Genomic DNA, 27,027 nt, shown 5'->3' with positions numbered 1-27,027 from the left:
ACGGTGACGTCATTAAAGATATTTAAGACATATATGTTCACGTAGAAATCTATTAATGTTTAAGTTTAAAATGACTGATGAACTTACAATGGCAAAAGCCGATGAAGATGCTCAAAGAGTCTATGCCAAAAAACTTGCTGCTGATAGAGAAAGTCAGAAAAGAAAGCGTGCCGAGGAATACGCAAAACCGCGCAGTTAGATGAAGATCCACCTGGACAGCGAGAGTCAAAACATATCAAAACTGAAAATGATAGCGATGATGATTGGGTTTGGGATTTTGACTCGGATAAGGTCATTAATGCCTACCAGATTTTAGTTAAAAAAACAAAGGTTCGGCGATATGTATTTCATAGTGAAGCTGAAAAATAAAGAAGAAAACTGAAAAAAGAAAAAATGTAAAAAACTAAAAAATACTAAAAAGAAAAAAACACTCAAAGAAAAATTACAGACCGGGACACAAATGACGACCGGGACAGAGGGAATATAAATAACGACCGGGACACTCAATAGCGTATATTTAAAAACGTATGTACATCCTGAGTCATCGAAGATTTAAAACGTAAAAACTATTAGTTATTGAATACATTTTTCCATGCAATATAAAATAATTGCATAAAAATCATATAGCTTTATTTTGAGCCCAAACTAACTCAGTTTTGTTCCTCGGCTATAGATATTTATCATTTACGTGGTTATTTTTCTATTTGTTGCTGTAAAAAATTGCAATATCGTCAAGATTGAGGTGTTAAGCAACATCTAGAATGTTTTTTTTATCTTTTGAACGGACTGATATTTTTGGGATTGATTTTTCTTTTTTCCTATAGAAGTACTTAAAACATCTTAGAAGTCTGGAGTGAAAGAGCCTTTTATTCATCAGGCACGTTCCCCCCAACCATTAATTTCCAGTCACGTATTTTGCTTGTAAACTGAACATTTTTGTGGTCCAAAATTCGTTGCCTTTCACCATTAGTGGAATTAAAAATTTCTCAGACACGTCCATTGGGAATTCCTTTGCTTTTATCATTAGTACCTTAAAAACAAAAGAAACTTCAATTTATATTAAAAGTTTTACTTTCAAAAGCAGCATGACTGGCTCCATAATAAAACAACAAAATAAAAGAGATTTGAAACATAGTGGCCGGCGTTTACCCCCCCCCCCCCTATGTGGGGTATTTTATGGGGGGATATTTTCCACGGGATATATTTTTCGGAGGGGGCATTTCCTGAGGATGGGGAGGGTAAACACCTGAGACCTTGAAACGTATTGTCGGTTTATTATCTGGCACAAACCATTCGGTAAATATTTCACAAAGTTTTGTTTGTGCTTTTGAGCCTAAGCATTAAAGATTTTCTAGTTCATCTAAGTAATAAGTGTAAGTGTAAATATTGTAGTGCATATTGGTTTTGGATTAGTTAAATTGATTTGCGTGAAAAAAGGAAGTTGTGACTCTACGGCTAACATTTTGTGTCAATTAGGGGGATCTCTAATGGCCCTGATCTATTATATCCTGTCTTCCTAATGTCCTTTTTAGAGGGGGTGGGTCTTATCTTTAGGAGGATTTTTGGTCAATATCAGAGTCATCGTAGTACGATTGACTTAGTGAAGAGTGATATCCCTCTTTAATTATTATTTTTTCTTGGCCATTCATGTACAATTAATGGTTGTACAAACCTCTTAGAAGGCTCATTGGATCGAAAATTAAAGGTTTTAGAATCTATTAAGGGTAAAATGTTTTTCAGAGGAAAATCCATTTTATTTCCTTCCTTCTACTAAAAGTTTGACTTCTTCTCTCAATTCTACTTTACTAAACAGTAAAAAACTTTAGCGTAAAGAGCGGGGCGTTGAGAAGGGAACAGCTCCTTTCATACACGGAGTAATTTCTGTTCGTTTTAAACTTTAATGTCGCTCCTTACTTTCAGCTAAAAAAAAAACTGTTTTTTTTTTAATTTAATTTCTGAACGTTTTTGAAATTAATGCATGTTTGATTTTGGCTCTCCGCACATAAATTATTGAAACGCAATTTGCATATTAGTTGTTTTTTTGGCTAAACACCTCGCTCTTTACACTAAAGCTTAAATTTTGTCCCAATTCCTTAAGGATGACCCCTGAATCAGAAAGACCGTAGAATAAATAGTTGAAACTACTAAAAATACTTTAGTACAAAGAGCGAGGTATTTAGGAGGAGGAGAACCCTTCCTTTGCGTAATAATCTTTGTTCGTTTTAAGTTTTAATGCTGCTCCTTACTTTCAGTTGAAAAAACTTCTCTTGTTTATTTTTTCATTTTTTTAAATAATGCTAGAAAATTCTGCGCCGCCTTCATTGAATGTTTTTCCCCCATGACTTATTCCTCCAAGGGAAGATCATTCCACATAGCCCCCTACCCTCACCTCCCCCCCAAACCAAGAAAGCCCCCCTGTAAACGTATGTGCACTTCCCAATAACCTTTACTGTATGTAAAAACAGGTCAAAGTTTATAACTTGCAGCCCCTCATCCCCAAAGACATAGTTATTATGGTGTCCAACTATGCTGAAAAAATAGCTATCTCAAAACTGTGATCCATTGACTTTGGGAAAAAATGAGCGTGGGAGGGGGTGCCTTCCAATTTTTTTGGTCATTTATAAAGGGCACTAGAACTTTTCATTTCCGTTAGAATGAGCCCTATTGCGACATTCTAGGACCACTTGGTCGATACGATGACCCCTGAAAAAAAAAAAAAAAATAAACACGCACCCGTGATCGGTATTCAGGCAAAAAAGCAAAAAATACAAGTTCCATATTTTTATATATAGGAGCTTGAAACTTTTGCAATAGGGTTCTCTGATACGCCGAATGCGATGGTGGGATTTTTGTTAAAATTATATGACTTTTAGGGGGTGTTTTCCACTATTTTCTAAAATAAGGCAAATTTTTTCAGGCTCCTAACTTTTGATGACAAAGACCAAACTTGATTAAAATTATATATTTAAAATCAGCATAAAAATCCGAGTCTTTTGACGTACCTTTTAGTATCAAAATTGTAGGAGCCTATCCGTTTTTTAGGTTCGTTTACTATTGAGCCGGGTCGCTCCTTACTACAGCTCGTTACCACAAAGTGTTTGATAGGCTGTGGAGCACAGCAAAACTATGCTGATATATTGCCATTATACGCTTCTTCTTCAATGCGCAATGACTTCGCGCAATACGCAATAGGCTTTTGCTCAATGTCTTCCTTCATGAAAAGTCCCTAGTCAAGCAAAAATTTGTCAGAACGAAACGTCTGAAAACCCCGACGAATATCTTATTGTGAATCAAATCTTATTGTGAAATCTCCTTGTTTTTATTATCCCCTAGCCTCTACCTAAAGTCTAGTTTGTCGGGTTCATGTAACTTGATGATATTTCTGGACCAGTTGCCTTGTCTAGCTTAGAAATATATTGTACTAAATAGCTGGCAGCTAAAAGATGTTGTGAAATTCTGAATTTCACTTTTTTTGGATTTTCCTCAAGCCCTCAGTTTGTAATTGGACGATAAAGAATAGAATATTGTTGTATGAACTTAATTGGACTTTTTTTTTGACGAAGTTGTCATGTCAAACTTATAAATATAATGCCAAATAAACAGCAGCCAAAAACGTCAATTAAGTTTACCAAGCACTGAAAACAACAATTTTCTTGGAAAAGTTGTCGAAGGAATCCTCTAATATTACCAAACATTTATGTCTCTACACAGAAAGATACTGTCTTTTATGCTCCTACTTTAGGTACTATTTCTGGGAGGATCTTATCAAAGAAGTGGCCATATAATTTGGACTGTGAGCAAAATAGTGCCCCTTTTTTAATTAACAAAACAGACTACACTTTGACAAGGTAGTATTGACCGCCCTGTAGATTCCACCGGGGCCCTATCTCTTCGAATCCCGATCCCAACACTTTTATGAACTTCATCAAAATGCAGGTGCTGTCGTCATACGGAATGGTTTCTAAGAAGCGCAGATATCTGTTACGTCATATAGAATGTTACCTAATATTTTCCTTTTATAAAACCTGCGAGGGCCAGGGCTTCCTTAATTCAGGATTACCGTGGTTGTTACATAATAGCGAGTCTTTAAAAAACCTTCAAGGCTTCTTTACTTCAGGATTTCTAAAATTGTTATGCCATAGTTTCTCTGATTGCTTAAAAAACCCATGAGGGCCAGGGAAAAACCTTCAGAGCCCACTTGTGAGAGACGTTCAAGACTCTGGACCCTTGGTGTTACCTAATAGTTTTTCTGATTCTTAAAACACCTACGAAGGCAAGGTGGTAAAAACCTTCAGGGGCCCTCTAGTGGGGGACCTTCAAGACGCCGGGCCCCTAGCGAGAAATTCCACCAGCCTCTAGGATCCAATTCCAATGTGGCCTTAGCAAGCAATTTTAATGGGGCCGTAGCATCCAATTCCATTGGGGGCCTTAACATGCAATTTCAACGAGGCCCCTAGCCTAAAATTCAGGGCCCTTAGCATCTAATTTCATCGGACCCCTAATCTAGCCACCGAGGGGGCCCTAGCTACCAGTTCCATTGAGGCCCTAGCATCCAATTTCATCGGGGCATTAACTTAACCACATGGGGCCTTAGCATCCAATTCAACCAAGGGCCTAGCGAGTAATTCCAATGGTGGCCCTTGTTGTTGGTGTTAGAAGATGTAGAGATTGGTTGTCTTGGTGTGACCATTCGTGTATCAGCAGTATTTATTTTTTCTAGGCCCAGTTCAGTAACCTGTAAATGGTTAATATGTAATTTTAATTTTTTCCCCAGTTAACGGGCCTCTGGGCCTTTTGGGATTTTTTTGGATTGTAGTGTTATTTGTATTTTTTGAATAAAAGAACTTGAACTTCAAGTTGAAACTTTCTGGGTAAGTAGAACTAAATTAAATGGCACTCTTTCCATCCAGGTAGTCTAAAGGGGCGCATCTGCAATAAATTAAAATGTTCCGGGGACGTCGAACTAAATCAAAAGACCGCATCTATTTTGTCGAAATGAGTATGTATAATATCTCAAAAGTGGCTAAAGGTATAATGTTAAAATTTTGAGGTAAAAGTGAGGGAAGTTGAACTGAATCAAGAGCATTAAGTTGCCAGCTAAGCAATCGAGTCATCTGATGAATATAAATCTTAACCCATTGTTATTTTCAAGGACTTGATAAAAAAACTTCGAAGTAAGGCCTAAGGAGCGTACGCAGGTATTTTGTGGGGTTAATATACGCATTACTTTTGTGAGTTTCAAAATTTCTGTGCCTGTTGGAGCAGTAAATAATGGAAGAAATATCGTTATACCTCAAGTGAAACAGCAAAGGCTACTTGAGGATTTTGCTGAGCATGATCGTTCTTGATCTATCCGATAGTATTTTTTTGCCTGATCTTGCAGTCCTTGGTTTTGTCTAATATTTTTTTTTCGAATTTTTACTTGTATTTAAAATATCAGTAAAAACATAAAAAACGAATCTCAAAATTTATTCTTCTCTTTTTTTAGGTTTCTAGATCGTTGTCCGCGTGTCAAGGGGTTATTCTTTTGGTGGACGCAAATCAAGGAATTCAAGCTCAAACTGTGGCCAATTTTTACTTAGCCTTTTCTAAAAATTTAGTAATTATTCCTGTTCTAAATAAAATTGATCTGAAAAATGCTAATCCGGAGGCTGTGCAAAAACAAATGAAGAATGTCTTTGAAGTTGACGAGAGCGAAGTTCTTAAGGTAAGTAATATACTAGAAATTGAATTTCACACCAAATCACGGAGACCACTTCCAGGTTGCAGTCACTTGTCTTAATTATACAGAATACCAAAGTTTGCTGTTGTTTAGCCTCTAACTTGCTGATTAACGTTAAAACTCCCAAAATAGTGAAAAGACTCCGGAATTTGAACCATGTATATTTGCTGTCCACACATATTATTACTTATTTTCAACCACAATGTACAGCAATTTAAGATATAGAGTAGTACACAATAAAATAAACCAAAAACAAACAGTTTAAGTGGAAAAAAAGAAGTAGCTCAATATTGAAAAAAACAGACAGAGTAGGTGATACCCAGAGAAACACATGTGCTTGCTGTATTTGAGAGCTTTTTGTGCTGCACTTTCACATCTACTTTAATAGAAATTATCCCATAAGATATATTTTAGACTTCTCTGTGCAGCACTTTCACATTTACTTTAATATCAGAATCTAAAAATTATCCCATAAGATGTATTTTAAAGCTTTCTGTGCAGAAAATTACATTTACTTTAATAGAAATTATCTAGAAGTTATCCCATAAGACGTATTTTAGAGCTTTCTGTACAGCACTTTCACATTTACTTTAATAGAAATTATCTGGAAATTATCCTATAAGATGTATTTTAGAGCTTTCTGTGCAGCACTTTCACATTCGCTTTAATAGAAATTTATCTAGAAATTATCTCATAATATCTATTTTAAATCTTTCTGTGCAGCAATTTCACATTTACTTTGATAGAAATTATCCCATAAGATGTATTTTAGAGCTTTCTGAGCAGCACTTTCACATTTACTTTAATAGAAATTATCTGGAAATTATCCCATAAGATGTATTCTGGAGCTTTCTGTGCAGCACTTTCACATTTGCTTTAATAGAAATTTATCTAGAAATTATCTCATAAGATGTATTTTAGATCTTTCTGTGCAGCAATTTCACATTTACTTTGATAGAAATTATCCCATAAGATGTATTTTAGAGCTTTCTGAGCAGCACTTTCACATTAACTTGAATAGAAATTATCTAAAAATTATCCCATAAGATGTATTATAGAGCTCTCTGTGCAGCCCTTTCACATTTACTTTAATAGAAACTATCTATAAATTATTCCATAAGATGTATTTTAGAGCTTTTTGTGCAGCACTTTCATATTTACTTTGATAGAAATTATCTAGAAATTATCCCACAAGATGTACTTTAGAGCTTTCTGTGCAGCACTTTCACATTTATATTATTAGAAATTATCTAGAAATCTTCCCATAAGATGGGTTCTAGAGATTTCTGTGCAGCACTTTCACATTTATGTTAATAGAAGTTATCTAGAAAATCTGCCACAAGATGTACTTTAGAGCTTTTTGTGCAGCACTTTCGAATTTACTTTGATAGAAATTATCTAGAATTTATCCCATAAGATGTATTTTAGAGCTTTCTTTGCAGCACTTTCACATTTATTTTAACATAGATTATCTAGAAATTATCCCATAAGATGTATTTTAGAGCTTTCTGTGCAGCACTTTAACATTTACTTTAATACAAATCATCTAGAAATTATCCCATAATATATATTTTAGAGCTTTCTGTGCAACACTTTCACATTTACTTTAATATAAATTATCTAGAAATTATCCCATAAGATGTATTTTAGAGCTTTCTGTGCAGCACTTTCACATTTACTTTAATAGAAATCATCTAGAAAATATCCCACAATATATATATTTTAGAGCTTTCTGTGCAACACTTTCACATTTACTACGAATTTTAATTCGTTTGTGTTATTTAAAAGTAAAAGCGAATACGTTTGGCGTTGACGCAGCAGCCAGAACCTGGGTATACCTAGAGGCAAAGTGACCTGGGGGCCTTCAGGCTCCTGACATATGTAGTCTGATGTCATCTGTGTCATACACTATTTCTTGCACTAAACAATAAGAAGTATTAGCCGCGTTTTGATGCGTTTGCTGCTTTTGCAGTAAAAGCACTCTGGCTATTTCTCAGAGAATGGATTCAAAGGTTTTTTTTTATCAAATTTTAAAGATTTGTTCAAGGGAATATTACTACTACTTTTCTTGTTCTAAACGTTTCTTAGTTGATTTTTTTCTCGGGTGTATGTCAGGCATTTCTTCTGCTATTCGAGGTCCACCTGTTTATATTTCCATCTTTTTCTGCTTCTATATATTTTCGAAAGTAAAACAGTTCAAAATAGGGATGAAACCTTTCGAACACATATACTATGTTCATCATCAGCAGTAAAACTCTGCTGATGATGAACACTGTATATGTGTTCGAAATATCCAGTTAAATAATTTTGTATCTATTCACTGTCAATAAAAAGGTTTCATCCCTATTTTGAACTGTTTTACTTTCGTCATGGAAAGGCAGTGTGGTCTTCGAAGTTATCTGTATATTTTCCCCTAATATTTCCCAGTTAATGTCACCTTTGCTCCTCTGTGATGAAAAATTTAATAACTTTAAAATATTGACGTCATCTACAATTTTATTTAGTAAACAGAAACCGGATGGGACATACTTCAAACCACTATTTATCCCAATTATTCCATAAAACCATCCCATAAAATTCCATTCCATCATTTTTTCCATAAAAAATGTCCTGTAATAAAAGGCGTCCTCTCACTAGAGAAAACCCATCTTACGGTTATTGTTAATAAGTTTTTTTTCTTACCATTTTCCATTTTCGATCATTTAAAATTTGAACTTTTCTTCTTTCCTGAAACCGTTTTCTAAGGTTTATGATTTACTTTCCTATGTAATACTTAGGAAGTTTAACGTTTGGCAAATGAACTGTCAATTAATTTAGAATTACTTTGTAAGCCTTCAGCACACCCTTTATTTTTCTCAACTCCAGGTTGATATTCCAAGACACCTATGAAATGGAGAATGTAATTGTAGTCACACTTTTATAACTTACGCTGGATAGCCGAATTCATCACTAAAGAAAGTAACTGTTTAATTGATAGTTACTCTTTCACTGATCTTAAGTCCAATTTTAGCCTCATAAATTTTGTGCGGCTCGTAGGCAAAACGAAGCATCACTTCTAGTCTCAATTTGTTTTGTTCCACATCGGTTGCAATTATTGGTTGCAAAGCTATCAAAATAAAGACAAATATTGCCCCATGAACCCATGTTAAGTCTATTCATAGCTGAAAATTGTGATTTCAATAAGTTTTTCTGGGTTGTTTCAAAATTCAGATGTTTTTATGCAGTATAAAATTTCGTCATTGTTGCCATGTTGAACCGTGAAAATAGAAATGTAAAATTAATTAGTTAGATTTGGCAACGCTTTTGTCCGCTAAAATTCAAACATTAACAATATCTTTACAATCCCCAAGACAGCTGAAAACTATAGCTTCTTCAGGTGTATAGTGCCATGTGTTATTAGCTTATTTTTTGCTTATTTGGTACCTAGGTTTCTTTTTTTTTATAATTATATGCTCGCTACTTATTCATTAAAAATAGAATTATTGGTTTTTCTAATTTATTAAAATATTTGTTTTGTGTGAGTTTCTAGTTAATCAGTTCAAACATTCAAATTTCAATTTGGCTGTTCTCGGTGCTTTAAAGTTGCAGAACTTGTTCCTCTGCGCAAAAGCCTTTTCATGTTTATAATATTGGTTCTTCTAATACATGCATCTGACACTATCATACCGCATCAGATATATACAATCCACTTTTTGACCATCCATTTAAAAGTAGGCCACCTGTTTTTTTTGTTTTTTTTTAGATAGGCATTACAGAAGTGGTGTAGGAAGTCGGCTGGCTTCGTCTTATTGGGTTGGTAGTCAGTCAAACAATATTGCAGACTTCGTAATAGACTGTTGCCTCTTCTTACCGAAGAGGAGGTAAAACAGGCCGAAACTCTATATAGACAAAGAATCGGTCGGATACCAGACACAGGCAGACTGATTGTGTTTGTCTGCTAAAAAAAAAACTATTGGGATTCCGTGAAGGAGGTTGACAGCAAGAACGTGTTAAACTAAAGGCCAGTCTTTCAATTGGTAGCTTTGCTGTCATATTTTTTTTTAACTAATATGCCAATAAAACTCATAGCTTTTGAGTGAAGTTAGACATGCTTATCGCCAAAAAAAAAGTGACAAGCCATCGGAAGAGGACATATAATTCTTCTCCTTGAAGACGTAAAACAAGGCGATGAAGCTTCTATGCACTTGAACTTTGTGAGAGTGTTTTAAATATTCAGTCTACCTGATGATAAGACTTATTTAGCTTTCGATTTTGACCCCTTTGGGTTACTCAAATAAAATTGTTTGTTTTTTATTATTACTGTCCCTGTCTAATCAGAAAAAAAGTCCTGTCTACGTTCCTGACTAACAATGTCTACTTCTTTTTATGATTGTGGAGTCAGAAAACTAACTTCTTCCAATTCCGAAGATTATTTAGTAACAGAAAAAATTTCTTGGTTCTGCTTCCACTTTAATTAGAATCATAAAAGAAAGCCTTGCTTGTATTTTATCTACCCTCGTAATAGATAATTTGTTCCTGTCTTATATTTAATTTCCTATACGTGCCTTATAATGTGACTTACATCTCAATTTCCCTATCTCTCTCTTCCCTATGAATAAAAAGCTTGGAAACAAATTGATTATATTAAGCTTCTCGCTTCCGTTTCGTCTAAAATAAATCTGATTTCCTATAATTTGTAAAGTCAGAGGGCACAAAGCAGGTAGAAGATTTTGGACAGTAATAAGTTTACTGGAGACCTAAGACGGGTCTGTTTTCTGCATGGGCCAGGGGCAGTATTTTACGTTCTAATTCTTGAAAAAAAAATTGAAAATAAAAAATATATTTTACTTGTATTCTATTTCATTTTAAAATGGTAATTTAACCCATGATAATAATAATATTTATGATAACATACATTGAGGTCTTATCCTTGCATGCTATACGAACCAGATGTATTAAAGTGATGAGTTCTATGTATGAGAATAAATCTGTTGCAGTTAAGGTAGGAAATGTGGTTAGCAGCTGGTTTTTTATTAAATCAAGAGTTAAGCAAGGTTGTGTTCTATACCCCTTTATATGGATCATTTTGATAGACTTCGCCTTAAGGAGCGCAAGAAAGGCAATGGGAGACCACGGAATCAAATGAACAGGAAAAACACTCCTGGACCTAGATCAATCTTATGATTTAAGCAAGTTAACCCATGATAATAATAATATTTATGATAACATACATTGAGGTCTTATCCTTGCATGCTATACGAACCAGATATATTAAAGTGATGAGTTCTATGTATGAGAATAAATCTGTTGCAGTTAAGGTAGGAAATGTGGTTAGCAGCTGGTTTTTTATTAAATCAAGAGTTAAGCAAGGTTGTGTTCTATACCCCTTTATATGGATCATTTTGATAGACTTCGTCTTAAGGAGCACAAGAAAGGCAATGGGAGACCACGGAATCAAATGAACAGGAAAAACACTCCTGGACCTAGATCAATCTTATGATTTAAGCATCCTAGATGAAAGTGTGAGCAAAATGAATGAACTTTTGAGGTTTTGGGTGCTAGAATAGGTTTGAAAATTATTGTTAAGAAGACTAAGTCACTAAGGCTAGGAATAAGTGAAGATGAAAAGGTGACGTCGGACAACGAAAAGATTGATCATGTGGGCAGCTTTACTTTCCTTGGTAGTATTTTTAGTAAAGATGTGGGAACAGTGAAGATGTAAGATCGGGGTGTTTTTTCAAAGTTAAAAAGAGCTTATAAGAATATGAAGATAAGTCTGCAAACCAAGATTAGAATATTGGCAGTTACAGTGATGCCAGTTGTCAAATATGACTCTGAAGCATGGGCGCTCCGAAAAACAGATGAAGATTTAATAGATGTTTTCCAGAGAAATTGCCTACGGATTGTTCTGGGTACCCGGCTTACCTACCGTAAAAACGTGATTCAATCTCGCTTTATAGGGCTATAATAATAATAATAGTAATAATAATTTATTCTAGAAAAAGCCCATGGGCCATAGGAAATCTACATAACAAAAAACAAACAACAAATTAACTAAAATAAATTAATACTATTTAAAGAAAATGCTCCCGATGTGCCGCTGCAATCCGTACAAAGCTTACTATCCTTTTAATACTCAGGAAGTTTGTCTCTTTCATTCTATCTACCATCCATATCTCATTCAATTTTTCTTTACCATACATCTCTCTTCTGCATTCATTCAATTCGATACATTCACACACAAAATTTATTAAACTTTCATCCTGAGATCCACACATAGGACAAGCAATAGATTCTACCTTCTCCCCTTATCTCCCTTGATACTTTTTTTTCTCACCAATCAAAAATCCATTTCCCCTCCAATCCAAATAAGCCTTCAAATCCTCTCTTTTAACCCAAGCTTCCAAAATACCTCCTCCCCCCAACTACCCTTTATCTGTCTATACAATTTTAACGACCCTGAACGATCTAGACTTGCCCACCATATTTGGATTTCTTGGTTCGTCAACCTCTCTTGTACCTCCCTTATTACTATTTCCTCCATACCCATAATCCCCTTTCCTTCATTCCACCATTTCCCTAATCCACACTTATCTAAGATATGGGTATGGGGAAATATAATGAGAGAAAGGTTAAGATGGCTAGGGAACGTTCTGCGGATGAAGTATGACATATTACCGAAAATTGTTCTTTTCGGCCAACCGTCTTGGGCTAAACGGAAAGCAGGTTGTCCTCGTCTTGGGTGGGAGGAGGTCATAAAGAAAAATTTAAAGGAAATGGGAAATTCCTGGGAGGGTGTAAAGAGGGAGGTTTTGAATAGATTGGGATGGAGGAGGAGCGTGCTTAGCTTTGTTGACCTCAGGTGGCTTGGTTCTGCAGTGAGTTGTTAGTAGTATCAGTGGTACTTTGAGGGAGATGTGGATAAACTAATTGTGCCTCCCTCTTTCCTTGTGCCTATTTTAGAAAGAATCTTAAAAACAAATTTAGAAAGGAAAAAAAATTAACAAGAAAATATTGTTTTGCTTGTATCCTGTTTCATTTTCAAAATGATAAGTAGACCTATGATAACATATGATATTTATGATAACCAACTTTGAGGAAGATGGTAATAAACTAGTCGTGCCTACCTCTTCCCTTCTCTCTCCCTCTTAGAAAGAAATTTTCGTAAAAATAAAATTTAGAAAGAAAGAAACAAATATTTTATTTTTATTTTATTTTTAGAATGATACCTTGACCCATGATAGTACACAATATTTAGGATAACATACTTTAGGAGAAATGCTGAAAAAATAATCGTAGCTCCCTGTTTCTCTTTCTCTCTCTCTCTCTCTGTCTCCTCTCTATTTCTCCTTGTCTCTCTCTCTTTGAAACCAGTGATAGAGTGCCAGAGGTTTAGAGTGTAACTGCTGGTACCTACAGATATATGCCTCCTACATATGTAGAGCTTTAGTGAAGATTGAATGGAGCGTTCTAGACTTACTGTATGGTCAGCATTGATTAGTACCTAATTTGATTAAATTGATGATTGCATGAGTTGATGATATATTGTGATTAAAAATCATCATTCTCTCTCTAACCCTCTCCCCCTCTCTCTCTCTCTCTCTCTCTCTCTCTTGATTTTGTTTCATATTTGTGCTATTATGTTAGTGAGAGAAGTATATTCTCCTCCCTAACAGATCAAAGAGCTTTTTAGTGGTATTAGTGGTATTCATTTATTTATTTGCTGTTTTTAATGAATAGATCAAATTAGAATCATGATGCTGCGTGTTAAAATGGTCGTACCTATGGGTCTAGAAGGATTCAGTCTGAGAAGTAGATAATGAAAATTAGAAAATTGATTTTTTGCTTAAGAGGCAAGCCGAAAATAAAATTTTCAGTTCAACATTAAAAACCTTCCAGCACCATCCTATCATATATAACTACAACATATCAATTACAATATATACCATCACACAGCTCATACGAGATCAGGGTTGCCACCGTTAGAGATTTATCACAATTTCTAGTGTGTTTTTTATATTGCTTACAAAAAATCCCTAGATCAGGACATAAATCACTAGGCTATTGAAGAAAATCACTAAATCTACTAAAAAATCACCAAAACCCCGCGATTCTTTTTTTTTACCGGTTGACAACCCTGTATACGATACACTATAAATCGTAATTCTGTATCACAGATCAAGTAGATATCACGATAAAAAATTTACTTGCTCTTTACATTCTAGGTATCTGCAAAAACAGGCTTCCAGGTGGCAAATGTCCTTGAAGCCATCATAGAACGTATACCTCCTCCGGCCAGTTGTTTGAGGGATTCTGACTTCAAAGCGTTAATTTTTGACAGTTGGTATGATCGTTATAGGGGGGCCATTCCTCTTGTTGCTGTTCTTGATGGAAGTGTTTCAAGTGGCACTCGTATATTTTCTTGCCACACGAAAAAGATTTATGAAGTCAGAGAAGTGGGGGTGTTAAGACCGGATGAATGCCCAGTTACAGCTTTGTAAGTTTTTTCGTTTTGAATTCCTTGTTAGTACTGAATGAAGCATCTATGAAGCTAGGGAAATGGGATTTTGGGACCAGATGAATACTGAATTTTAGTTACTTTTAAGCATTTATGGAGTTGTAACGTATTTATGAATTCAGGGTATATTTTTTTTTTTTTAGAACGAAAGAATGCCCTGTTACAGCTTTGTTATATAGCTTATTTTGAATTCCACGTTAATACTGAATTCAGTTACTTTTAATCATTCTAATATTAAAGTTACCTTTTTATTAAGACTGTTTACAACTGTTCTTTTTATTAAGGAGATTTCCCCGCACCCCTTCATCTTTTTGTCGAAAGAAATGTCTGTTTAATCATTTATGAAACATCAAAAATTATATTCTGTGATAAGAGGCGTGCAATCACCCCTCAGCACCAATATTACAGGTTTAGTTTTGGGGCCAGAGGAATACTGAATTTAGTTACTTTTAGGCATTTTTTTATTTTTTATTTTTATTTTTATTTTTTTTTTATTTTTTTTTTTTTAGAACAAAAGAATGCCCAGTTACAGCTTTGTAAGTTAGCTTATTCTGGATTCGATGTTAATACTGAATTTGGTTACTTTTAATCATTTTAATATTTAAGTTACCTTCATATTGAGACCGTTTACAAATGTTGTTTTTATTAAGGAGATTTCCTCGCACCTCTTCATCTTTTTGTCGATAGAAATGTCTGTTCAATCATTTATGACACATCACAAATTACATTCTGCAATAAGAGGCGTGCAATTACCCCTCAGCACCAATATTCCAGGCGTAGTCCAAAAATATTCCCAGGAATCAAGATCAGTTTTACATTGATTCCCCCCCCCCATCTATCGCCCAAACTCCGTTCTAAATTTATCCAAAAGTTCACGAAGAGTTAGGAAATCTGTGCATGATAGCGCAATTATACAGGCTTCAATCCGCTCCCCTTTCCTACAGAAACACCCATTGGCTCGTCTCCATAATGTCTGCTCGTCTCCGTAATGTCTGATGCGCAGTTATATACGACTATAGCCTACATAACCTTATCAAACGTCAAATGTATAAACTTCTTCATTTGAAGCTTACTAACCTATAAAACAAATACTATATTAACTGTTTATTTTGTATGGGCTACGGATATCTTTATCAACGATTGTGCCACATTGTGGCATTACTGTCTCTGACACTAGAACGTTCAACACGTAGTTTTCCATTGTCCTTAATCGATTATCTATCTTAGAATTATCGTCTCCATAATGTCTGATGCGCAGTTATATACGACTATAGCCTACATAACCTTATCAAACGTCAAATGTATAAACTTCTTCATTTGAAGCTTACTAACCTATAAAATAAATACTATATTAACTGTTTATTTTGTATGGGCTACGGATATCTTTATCAACGATTGTGCCACATTGTGGCATTACTGTCTCTGACACTAGAACGTTCAACACGTAGTTTTCCATTGTCCTTAATCGATTATCTATCTTAGAATTATCGTCTCCATAATGTCTGATGCGCAGTTATATACGACTATAGCCTACATAACCTTATCAAACGTCAAATGTATAAACTTCTTCATTTGAAGCTTACTAAGCTATAAAATAAATACTATATTAACTGTTTATTTTGTATGGGCTACGGATATCTTTATCAACGATTGTGCCACATTGTGGCATTACTGTCTCTGACACTAGAACGTTCAACACGTAGTTTTCCATTGTCCTTAATCGATTATCTATCTTAGAATTATCGTCTCCATAATGTCTGATGCGCAGTTATATACGACTATAGCCTACATAACCTTATCAAACGTCAAATGTATAAACTTCTTCATTTGAAGCTTACTAAGCTATAAAATAAATACTATATTAACTGTTTATTTTGTATGGGCTACGGATATCTTTATCAACGATTGTGCCAAATTGTGGCATTACTGTCTCTGACACTAGAACGTTCAACACGTAGTTTTCCATTGTCCTTAATCGATTATCTATCTTAGAATTTTCAGTCGTGGGTTCAAGCCAAAATTGTCATTTTGGGCTGCAAAATGGCAGAAAACACCACTAAGTGCCGTGGAAGATTCATTTTTGATTCTTAAAAAGAACACTCACTATGAAAGTCATTTCTTTTCTAATGACTCTTTTCCTAATATTCTAGGAACTAGGTGATCATCGATATGATCACCCATGAGGAAAGAAAACAGCAAAAAAAATAAATAAAAAAATAAATAAAAATAAACACGTAACAATGATAATCCTATTTGGAGAATCTACTACAGCGCAAGTTTTACATTTTTGTAGATGGTGAATTGACATCTCTGCAATAAGGTTTTACAACATAGCCTATGCTGCTTACCACATAGCCTGCTTAAAGATTTTCCTTCATGGTACTCTTATTTTATAATCCGTGTTGCTTCGGGATCTTCTATTTCTGCTGATAAAATATCAGCCAAAAGAGAGGTTAGGCAAGGAGGTGTGTTGCCACCTCCAATTTTTAATTTATTTTTGATAGATTGTTTCGCTTATCTGTAAACCTAACTTATTCATTTAGCAGAAGGAATTAGTTATCTGGCATGTGCCGATGATATTATTTTACTTAGTAGGTCTAAAGTGGTTTTAATCGACAATATTAGTGATTGGGTTAAAGAAAAAGGTCTGGAAATTAACGTTGCAAAAGTCAGTATTGGCTCTTCTCCTTTTGATTTTGGCTCTCGTCGTCTTGACTTTGAACCTTTGGCTGTTCGCATATGTCGGGACCCAAAGACATCAAACAGTTCGTGGTAACGAACTGTAGTAAGGAGCGAACCGGCTCAATAGTAACCAAAACTCTAAAAAATGGAATTTTGATACCAATAGCTACATCAAAAGAATTGCATTTTAATGCTGATTTTATATAAGTTTCATCAAGTTTAGTCTTACGCATCAAAAGTTACGAGCCTGAGAAAATTTGCCTTATTTTAGAATCGTATCGATCGTATCGACCCAGTTGTCCTAGAATGTTGCGAGAGGGCTCATTCTAACGGAAGTGAAAAGTTCTAGTACCCTTTTAAAGTGACCGGAAAAATTGGAGGGCACCTAGGCCCCCTCCTACGCTAATTATTTTCCCAAAGTCAACGGATCAAAATTCTGAGATAGCCATTCTATTCAGCGTAGTCGAAAAACCTTATAACTATGTCTTTGGGGACGACTTACTCCCCCACAGTCCCCGTGGGAGGGGCAACAAGTTTGACCAGGAGCACAGGATTTACTAGCATTATAAAAAAAAAAAAATGAAAAAATAAATATGAAAAAGTTTTTTCAGCGGGAAGTAAGGAGCAGCATTAAAACTTAAAACAAACAGAAATTATTACCCATATGAGGGGCTCACCTCCTCCTAATACCTTGCTCTTTACGCTAAAGTTACTAAAAGCTTTTATTAACTTCAAGTATTTATTCTACGGCTTTTGTGGTTCAGTGGTCATTCTTAATGAATTGGGACAAAATTTAAGCTTTAGTGTAAAGAGCGAAGTACTGACGAGGGGGCGAACCCCGTCATGTATGTAATAAAAACATGAGAATACAAAAGTTCTTTACGTAAGCTAATTAGAAGTTACGTGTATCTTTTATTAATAAAAAGATTCGTAAAAAATTAAAAGTTCTAGTTGCCTTTTTAAGTACCCAAAAAATCGGAGAGCAACTAGGCTTCCTTCCCCGCTCTTTTTTTCTCAAAATTATTCGATCAAAATTATGAGAAAGCCATTAAGCCAAAAAAAAAAAAAAAAAAAAAAAAAAAAAAAAAAAAAAAAAAATGCAAATTTCGTTTTAATTATTCCTCTGCTGAGAGCCAAAATCAAAACATGCATTGATTCAAAAACGTTCAGAAATTAAATAAGAAAACAAGTTTTTTTTAACGGGAAGTAAGGAGCGACATTAAAACTTAAAACGAACAGAAATTACTTCGTATATGAAAGGGCTGCTTCCTCATGAACGCCCCGCTCTTTACGCTAAAGTTTTTTTTACTGTTTTAAAAAGAAGAATTAAGAAAAGAGTCAAACTTTAGCGTAAAGAGCGGGGTATTGATGAGGAAGCAGCCCTTTCATATACGAAGTAATTTCTGTTTGTTTTAAGTCTTAATGTCGCTCCTTACTTCCCGTTAAAAAAACTTGTTTTCTTTCTATTTAATCACTCCGAAAAACCGATTTGTGTGATGTAAACGTTGTTACCAAAGCAGTTGCCGTTTTCTAGGGTTCTTGTTACTTCAATCCCAAGTCGATCCTTACTTACAGTTCCTGGGTATTCTTATTGATGAAGGTCCTTTAGGTATTATATTTGTCAAAATAAAATTATGATATTGAGGAATCTTTGAATTTTTAGAAAGCTGAAACACATGTTTTCTCGGTAGATTCTAAAACTTAATTCAGAAAACTTTCCACAGAAGAAGTTTTTTAAAGAAAAATAAAGAGTTACATTAAATCAAAGATGAAAAGAATCAAAGTCATATAATTTTTCATAAACTATAATAAATCACCATTAATAAATTAATGAAACCCAAAACAAACAGAAACTGCAATTAATAACCGAGTCAAACTCAAAACGAGATAAGAGGAATAGGGCTGATGCTCCCCGTGCCTTATAAAGACCAGAAGTTTTAGTAGTAGTGGTGTGCAAATATTGACTTTTTGGCCAATTGATCACTCCCCTCATGATTCCCTGATAGTTTGAAATTAATACATTCAGTCATTCCTTGGCTACGCCCTTTTGACAACCCGTATTCACAAAACATTTTTTGATCTAGTTCAGGATTCTCTTAAATGGTCACCTGAATGCCCAATGTTTTTGGACACTAGAGGTCAAACATGGCAACTCTTCTCAAAAACAAACACTATATGTAAACAGTGGGCGAATTGCACAACTTACTGCCCTTGCCCCGAGGCCTATGGGGGACGACATCACCAAAGACATAGTCACTGAACCTTTCAATTGTGTCAAACAAAATGGCTACCTTAAAATTTTAAACATAATTGCTATCTCAAAATGTATTTGGAGAATTGATGGTTGTGGGAGGGGGTTTCGTTGCCCTCCAATCACTTTGACTCTTAAAAAGGGAACTTGAACTTTCGATTTCCAATCGAATGAGCCTCTGCCAAACTTTTTGTGGAACTTCCTTCTATACAAAGTGCCTTGGTGAAAAAAACAAAAAAAATGATACATTGTTCTCACATCCCTCTTTCAAACAGTTCGTGGTAACGAACTGTAGTAAGGAGCGACCCGGCTCAATAGTAACCAAAACTCTAAAAAATGGAATTTTCATACCAATAGCTGCATCAAAAAAATCACATTTTAATGCTGATTTTAAATACATGTTTACGCAGCGCTATTCCGCTGCCTATGATGGCTCGTACAGTGTAGTCCAATATATGCCTTTTTTCACTTAGAAGATCTTTTTACTATTGACAAAGACCAGTTCTTTGTTTGTTTTTTCATCACTGTGAAGGGTTTCATTCGAAAAGAATCAAAGCTAGGCATTTGTGGTGATAATACAGTTTTTTTTTGGCTCCAACAGCAAGGAATAAGGGTCAAAAATCTTTTTTTTCCAAATTATTGTCCTCTATCGGTTTCTCCTGTATATTCTCTGTTAAAAAGATACTTTAAGATTTAAACTAAACTGGGCGCTGTATTCCCATAAATTTCTTTCCAAGGAAATTGCTGGATTGGAAAAATGTATTAGCTGTGCTAACCTAGATTGTCTGCTCTGAATATGCAATGAACCTGATCTGTTTGTTTGAATATGGATTGAAAATTTATCCACGTGCGTTTCTTATTCGCGTGGAAATGTTGCTCTTTCACATACAGTTCCCAGAAATAGATAAAGGCTATTGTATATTCTTTTAGAATCTTTAAGTTATTCTAGTCCTTTCCAATTCCCCCTTTATAAGGGACAAGATAATATAGAACGCAAGTTTTTATAAGTCTTAAGTCTTGTTTCGGCTGGGAGCCGACAAATAATAACATTCTAGTTGATCACTTCTATGACTGATGAAAACAGTGATTCTGATGAATTACATATTAAGTTGCAGGAACAGATAGAATTTTATTATATGCGATACTTTTATTAGGGGACTTTAATGCCCAGACTAGTACAAATAGGGATAGATTGTATCTTACCTCAGTTATGTTTGGTGTAGGGACTGAAATAGCAATGTTAATAGACGCACCAATTTTGTAAGTACAGCTATCTAATTATAAAAAACATGGTGTTACGTCACAAAATGACCACAAAAATGATATGGTGTAATTTTAACTTGGAAAATAGGCAGAAGAGTGGTAAACATACTTTGTCTTAAATTTGCCTAATTTTTGCACTTTATGCCCCTATGGGACTAGAATCTATTCTTAGTGAAACAGCAATGTCAACAGACAACATATGTACCTAGATTATACTACTACTGCTGCTACTATAAACAACTCACTGCAGCACCAAGCAGTCTGAGGCCAACACAGCTACACACGCTGCTTCTCCATCCCAATCCATTCAAACCCTTCCTCTTTATACCCTCCCAGGAAGTTCTCATCTCTGTTAAATATTTCCCTACAACACCCTCTCACCCCAACTAGAGACGACCTGCTTTTCGTTTTGTACCCTAGACGGTTGGCTGATAAGGACAATCTTCGGTTTTATAAATGGGGATAAAACGTAACACCTGCTTAACTCCTGATTTAACATTTATATCCAGCTATTAACCTCATTCAAACAGTTCGTGGTAACGAACTGTAGTAAGGAGCGACCCGGCTCAATAGTAACCAAAACTCTAAAATATGGAATTTTGATACCAATCGCTACATCAAAAGAATCGAATTTTAATGCTGATTTTAAATATATAAGTTTCATCAAGTTATTGATGAAACTTACCCATCAAAAGTTACGAGCCTGAGAAAATTTGCGTTATTTTAGAATATAGGGGAAAACACCCCCTAAAAGTCATAGAATCTTAACAAAAATCACACCATCAGATTCAGCGTATCAGAGAACCCTACTGAAGAAGTTTCAAGCTCCTATCTACAACAATGTAGAATTTTGTATTTTTTGCCAGAAGGCAGATCACGGATGCGTGTTTATTTGTTTTTTTTGTTTTTTTTTTGTTTTTTTTTCCCCAGGGGTGATCGTATCGACCTAGTAGTCCTAGAATGTTGCGAGAGGGCTCATTCTAACGGAAATTAAAAATTCTAGTGCCCTTTTTAAGTGACCAAAAAATCGGAGGGCACCTAGGCCCCCTCCCACGTTAATTATTTTCCCAAAGTCAACAGATCGAAGTTCTGAGATAGCCATTTTATTCAGCGTAGTCGAAAAACCTTATAATTATGTCTTTGGGGACGACTTACTCCCCCACAGTCCCCGTGGGAGGGGCTACAAGTTACAAACTTTGACTTGTGCTTACATATAGTAATGATTATTGGGAAGTGTACAGGCATTTTCAGGAGGATTTTTTGGTTGGATGCAGGGTTTGAGAAGAGGGGAATATACTGGGGGAGCTTTTTATCGAGGAATTTGTCATGGGGGAAGAAAATTTCCGTGAAGGGAGCGCATGATTTACTAGCATTTCTTAAAAAAAAACAATGAAAAAATAAATATGAAAAAGTTTTTTTTCAGCTGGAAGTAAAAAGCAGCATTAAAACTTAAGACGAACAGAAATTATTATTACCCATATGAGGGGCTCACTTCCTCCTAATACCTCGCTCTTTACGCTAAAGTATTTTTAGTAATTTCAACTATTTATTCTGCCGATTTTGTGATTCAGGGGTCATTCTTAATGAATTGGGACAAAATTTAAATTTTAGTGTAAAAAGTGAGGTACTGACGAGGTACTGACGAGGGGGTAAACCCCCTCATATATGTAATAAAAACATGAGAATACAACAGTTCTTTACGTAAGCTAATTTATAAGTTACGTATATCTTTTACTAATAAAAAGATTCGTAAAAAATTAAAAGTTCTAGTTGCCTTTTTAATTAACCGAAAATCGGAGGGTAACTAGGTTTCCTCCCCCGCTCTTTTTTTTCTCAAAATCATTCGATCAAAATTAAGAGAAAGCCATTTAGCCAAAAAAAAAATATGCCAATTTTGTTTTAATTATTCCTTTGCGGAGGGCCAAAATCAAAATGTGCATTGATTCAAAAACGTTCAGAAATTAAATAAAAAAAAACAAGTTTTTTTGAATGAAAGTAAGGAGCGACATTAAAATTTAAAACGAACAGAAATTACTTCGTATATGAAAGGGACTGCTTCCTCATCAACGCCCCACTCTTTACGCTAAAGTTTTTTACTGTTTTAAAAAGAAGAATTGAGAGAAAGAGTCAAACTATAGCGTAATGAGCGGGGCGTTGATGAGGAAGCAGTCCCTTTCATATACGAAGTAATTTCTGTTCGTTTTAAGTTTTAATGTCGCTCCTTACTTTCATTCAAAAAAACTTGGTTTTTTATCTAATTCCTAAATTAACCGCAGCAATGTTATTCTCGTACATAGTACCAATTACTTTAATAAAATGTATTTGTCTGGTATCAAACAGTTCGTGGTAACGAACTGTAGTAAGGAGCGACCCGGCTCAATAGTAACCAAAACTCTAAAAAATGGAATTTTGATACCAATAGTTACATCAAAAGAATCGCATTTTAATGCTGGTTTTAAATATATGAGTTTCATCAAGTTTAGTCTTACCCATTAAAGTTACGAGCCTGAGAAAATTTGCGTTATTTTAGAAAATAGGGGGAAACGCCCCCTAAAAGTCATAGAATCTTAACGAAAATCACACCATCAGATTCAGCGTATCAGAGAACCCTACTGTAGAAGTTTCGAGCTCCTATCTAAAAAATGTGGAATTTTGCATTTTTTGCCAGAAGGCAGATCACGGATGCGTGTTTATTTGTTTTTTTTTTCCCAGGGGTGATTGTATCGACCCAGTTGTCCTAGAATGTTGCAAGAGGGCTCATTCTAACGGAAATGAAAAGTTCTAGTGCCCTTTTTAAGTGACCAAAAAAATTGGAGGGCACCTAGGCCCCCTCCCACGCTAATTATTTTCCCAAAGTCAACGGATCAAAATTCTGAGATAGCCATTTTATTCAGCGTAGTCGAAAAACCTTATAACTATGTCTTTGGGGACGACTTACTCCCCCACAGTCCCCGTGGGAGGGGCAACAAGTTACAAACTTTGACCTGTGCTTACATATAGTAATGGTTATAGGGAAGTATACAGGCGTTTTCAGGAGGATTTTTTTGGTTTGGGGGAGGGGTTGAGAAGAGGGGGATATGCTGGGGGAACTTTCCTTCGAGAATTTGTAATGGGAGAAGAAAATTTCTTTGAAGGGAGAGCAGGATTTACTAGCATTATTAAAAAAAAAACAATTAAAAAATAAAAGTGAAAAAGCTTTTTCAGCTGGAAGTAAGGAACAGCAATAAAACTTAAAACAAACAGAAATTATTACCCATATGAGGGGCTCACCTCCTTCTAATACCTCGCTCTTTACGCTAAAGTATTTTCAGTAATTTCAATTACTTATTTTACGGCTTTTGTGATTCAGGGGGTCATTCTTAATGAATTGGGATAAAATTTAAGCTTTAGTGTAAAGAGCGAGGTACTGACGATGGGGCGAATCCCCTCATATATGTAATAAAAACATGAGAATACAAAAGTTCTTTACGTAAGCTAACTTATAAGTTACGTAAATCTTTTACCAATAAAAAGATTCGTAAAAAATTAAAAGTTCTAGTTGCCTTTTTAATTAACCAAAAAATCGGGGGGCAACTAGGCTTCGTCCCCCGCTCTTTTTTTCTGAAAATCATTCGATCAAAATTATAAGAAAGCCATTGAGCCAAAAAAAAAAAAAAACAAGTTTTTTTAACTGAAAGTAAGGAGCGACATTAAAACTTAAAACGCACAGAAATTACTTCGTATATGAAAGAGGCTGCTTCCTCATCAACGCCCCGCTCTTTATGCTAAAGTTTTTTACTGTTTTAAAAAGAAGAATTGAGAGAAAGAGTCAAACTTTAGCGTAAAGAGCGGGGCGTTGATGAGGAAGCAGCCTCTTTCATATACGAAGTAATTTCTGTGCGTTTTAAGTTTTAATGTCGCTCCTTACTTTCAGTTAAAAAAACTTGTTTTTTTTATTTAATACTATACAAGGATAAAGCCCTCGCTAAAGCTCTTCTATCAGTTGAACCAAACATTTGCTCATAATCTATAAAATTTAGGACTAAAGGCGTTTGATGACTTAGGCACATCTTAATTATTAATCTAAGAGTAAAATTTGGTCTGAACATCCTCAGCCCTTCCAATAATCTCTCTGTAATTCTCTTTAATTTTTATCTACATCATCTCTAAGACTAAAAGGTATCATAATACTAGGTAATTTGCTACCGACAGAAACCAGGCTAATGCCTCTATAATTACTACAATTAGTTTAATTAGAGTTATCCTTAAATCGCTAGGTACTTTCACATTTTTCAAAAATAATATCCATGGTCCTCAGTAGCTTATGTCTAACCTCATAACCACCGTATTTAAGAAACTCATTTACCACACTATTAGCACCCGGGGCCTTATTACTTTTTAATCCTTTTGTTGCTGTCACTAATTGTTCTTTACAAAATAAATCTTTCTTCACATCCAAGTGTCACAAACTTTTTCATTCTTTATCTATATCTTTTCCTGCGACTCTCCCACGATTTAGCGTATTCTCAGAATTTTCTACCCAGCTCTTTTTAACTCTTTTCTTATCCTTAATTGTGAACCTGCTCTTATCTTTAACAGGGACAAGTCCAGATTGACTATTTCCTCTCACTTTATTAACGTGCCAGTACTATGTTTTAGTATTAAGCTGTCTGACTGCATATTGCAGATCTTCGACAGCTTCATCCATGGCGTCCACCTCAAACCTCCTTAGTTCATATTTTAATGCTTTCTACACTTTCTTTACGCCCTTCCTATTTTCATATTAAATAAAAAAAACTGATTTTTTTAACTGAAAGTAAGGAGCGACATTAAAACTTAAAACGAACAGAAATTACTCCGTATATGAAATGGGTTGTCCCCTCCGCAGTCCCTCGCTCTTTACGCTAAAGTTTGACTCTTTGCCACAATTCTACTTTTTAAAACAACTAAAAACTTTAGCGTAAAGAGCGTGGGACTGCGGAGGGGACAACCCATTTCATATACGGAGTAATTTCTGTTCTTTTTAAGTTTTAATGTCGCTCCTTACTTTCAGTTAAAAAAACTAGTTTTTTTTATTTAATTTCTGAACGTTTTTGAATTAATGCATGTTTGATTTTGGCTCTCCGCACATAAATTATTCAAATGAAACTAGTATATTAATTTTTTTTTTGGCTAAATGGCTTTCTCTTAGTTTTGATCAGACGATTTTGAGAAATAAGGGGTGGGGAAGGAGGCCTAGCTGCCCTCCAATTTTTCGGTTACTTAAAAAGGCTACTAGAACTTTTAATATTCAACGAACGTTTTTATTAGTAAAAAATATACGTAACTTAAGAATTAACTTACGTAACAAACTTTTATATTCTTATATTTTTATTATGTGTACGAGGGGGTTTGTACCCTCGTTAATACCTCGCTCTTTACACTAAATCGTAAGTTTTGTTCCAATTCTTTAAGAATGACCCCTGAATCAAATAGGCCGTAGAATAAATAGTTGAAATCACTAAAAATATTTTAGCATAAAGAGCGAGGTATTTATCTCCTCCTAAATACCTCGCTCTTTATGTTAAAGTATTTTTAGAACCCTTCATATGCGTAATAATCTCTGTTTGTTTTAAATTTCAATGCTATTCCTTACTTTCATTTGAAAAAACGTTTTCATGTTTATTTTTTCATTGTTTTTTTTTTTTATAGTAATGCTAGAAAATCCTGCGACCTTTTCATTGAATTTTTTCCCCTATGGCATATTTCTCCAAGGAAAGATCCTCCCACATAGCCCCCTCCCTCAACCCTACCCCCAAAACCAAAAAAATCCCCCTGTAAACGTCTGTACACTTCCCAATAACCATTATTATATGTAAACACTGGTTGAAGTTTGTAACTTGCAACCCCTCCCCCAGAGACTGTGGGGGAGTAAGTCATCCCCAAAAACATAGTTATTAAGATTTTCGATTATGCCAAACAAAATGGCGATCTCAAAATTTTGATCCGTTGACTTTGGGAAAAAATGAGCGTGGGAGGGGGCCTAGATGCCCTCCAATTTTTTTGGTCACTTAAAAAGGGCACTAGAACTTTTCATTTCCGTTAGAATGAGCCCTCTTGCGACATTCTAGGACCACTTGGTCGATACGATGACCCCTGGGAAAAAACAACAAAAAAAAACAAACAAATAAACACGCACCCGTGATTTGTCTTCTGGCAAAAAATGCAAAATTCCACATTTTTCTAGATAGGAGCTTGAAACTTCTACAGTAGGGTTCTCTGATACGCTGAATCTGATGGTGTCATTAAGATCCTACGACTTTTAGGGGGTGTTTCCCCCTATTTTCCTAAATAAGGCAAATTTTCTCAGGCTCGTAACTTTTGATGGCTAAGACTAAACTTAATGAAACTTATATATTTAAAATCAGCATTAAAATGCGATTCTTTTGATGTAGCTATTTATATCAAAATTCAATTTTTTAGAGTTTTGGTTACTATTGAGCCGGATCGCTCCTTACTACAGTTCGTTACCACGAACTGTTTGATAATCCATCACTCAAATAACTCTTGTACAAGCCCCTCTTCCTCTCTATTAAATTTAAGTATTTTCACGAATACTCCCAACTTTCTTTTCTAAGACATCAGTGACTTCAC

At 35.0% G+C, this 27,027-nt stretch overlaps 1 protein-coding gene across 6 annotated transcripts in view; it reads left to right on the top strand.

Annotated features, from left to right (window-relative positions):
- The window catches only part of LOC136032324 (translation factor GUF1 homolog, mitochondrial-like), a 284,018-nt gene that overhangs the window by 147,576 nt on the left and 109,415 nt on the right, over positions 1–27,027 (top strand). For all 6 annotated transcript variants that reach the window (XM_065712627.1, XM_065712630.1, XM_065712628.1 and 3 more), the window contains exons 5-6: positions 5,489–5,707; positions 13,927–14,198. In XM_065712627.1, coding sequence (XP_065568699.1) covers positions 5,489–5,707; positions 13,927–14,198 — 491 coding nt within the window. The remainder of the gene's footprint in view (positions 1–5,488; positions 5,708–13,926; positions 14,199–27,027) is intronic.

The sequence above is a fragment of the Artemia franciscana genome, chromosome 10 (genome assembly GCF_032884065.1).
Source record: "Artemia franciscana chromosome 10, ASM3288406v1, whole genome shotgun sequence".
Classification (NCBI taxonomy): domain Eukaryota; kingdom Metazoa; phylum Arthropoda; class Branchiopoda; order Anostraca; family Artemiidae; genus Artemia; species Artemia franciscana.
The sequence above is the reverse complement of the archived record's forward strand: the minus strand, read 5'-3'. Positions and strand labels throughout refer to the sequence as shown.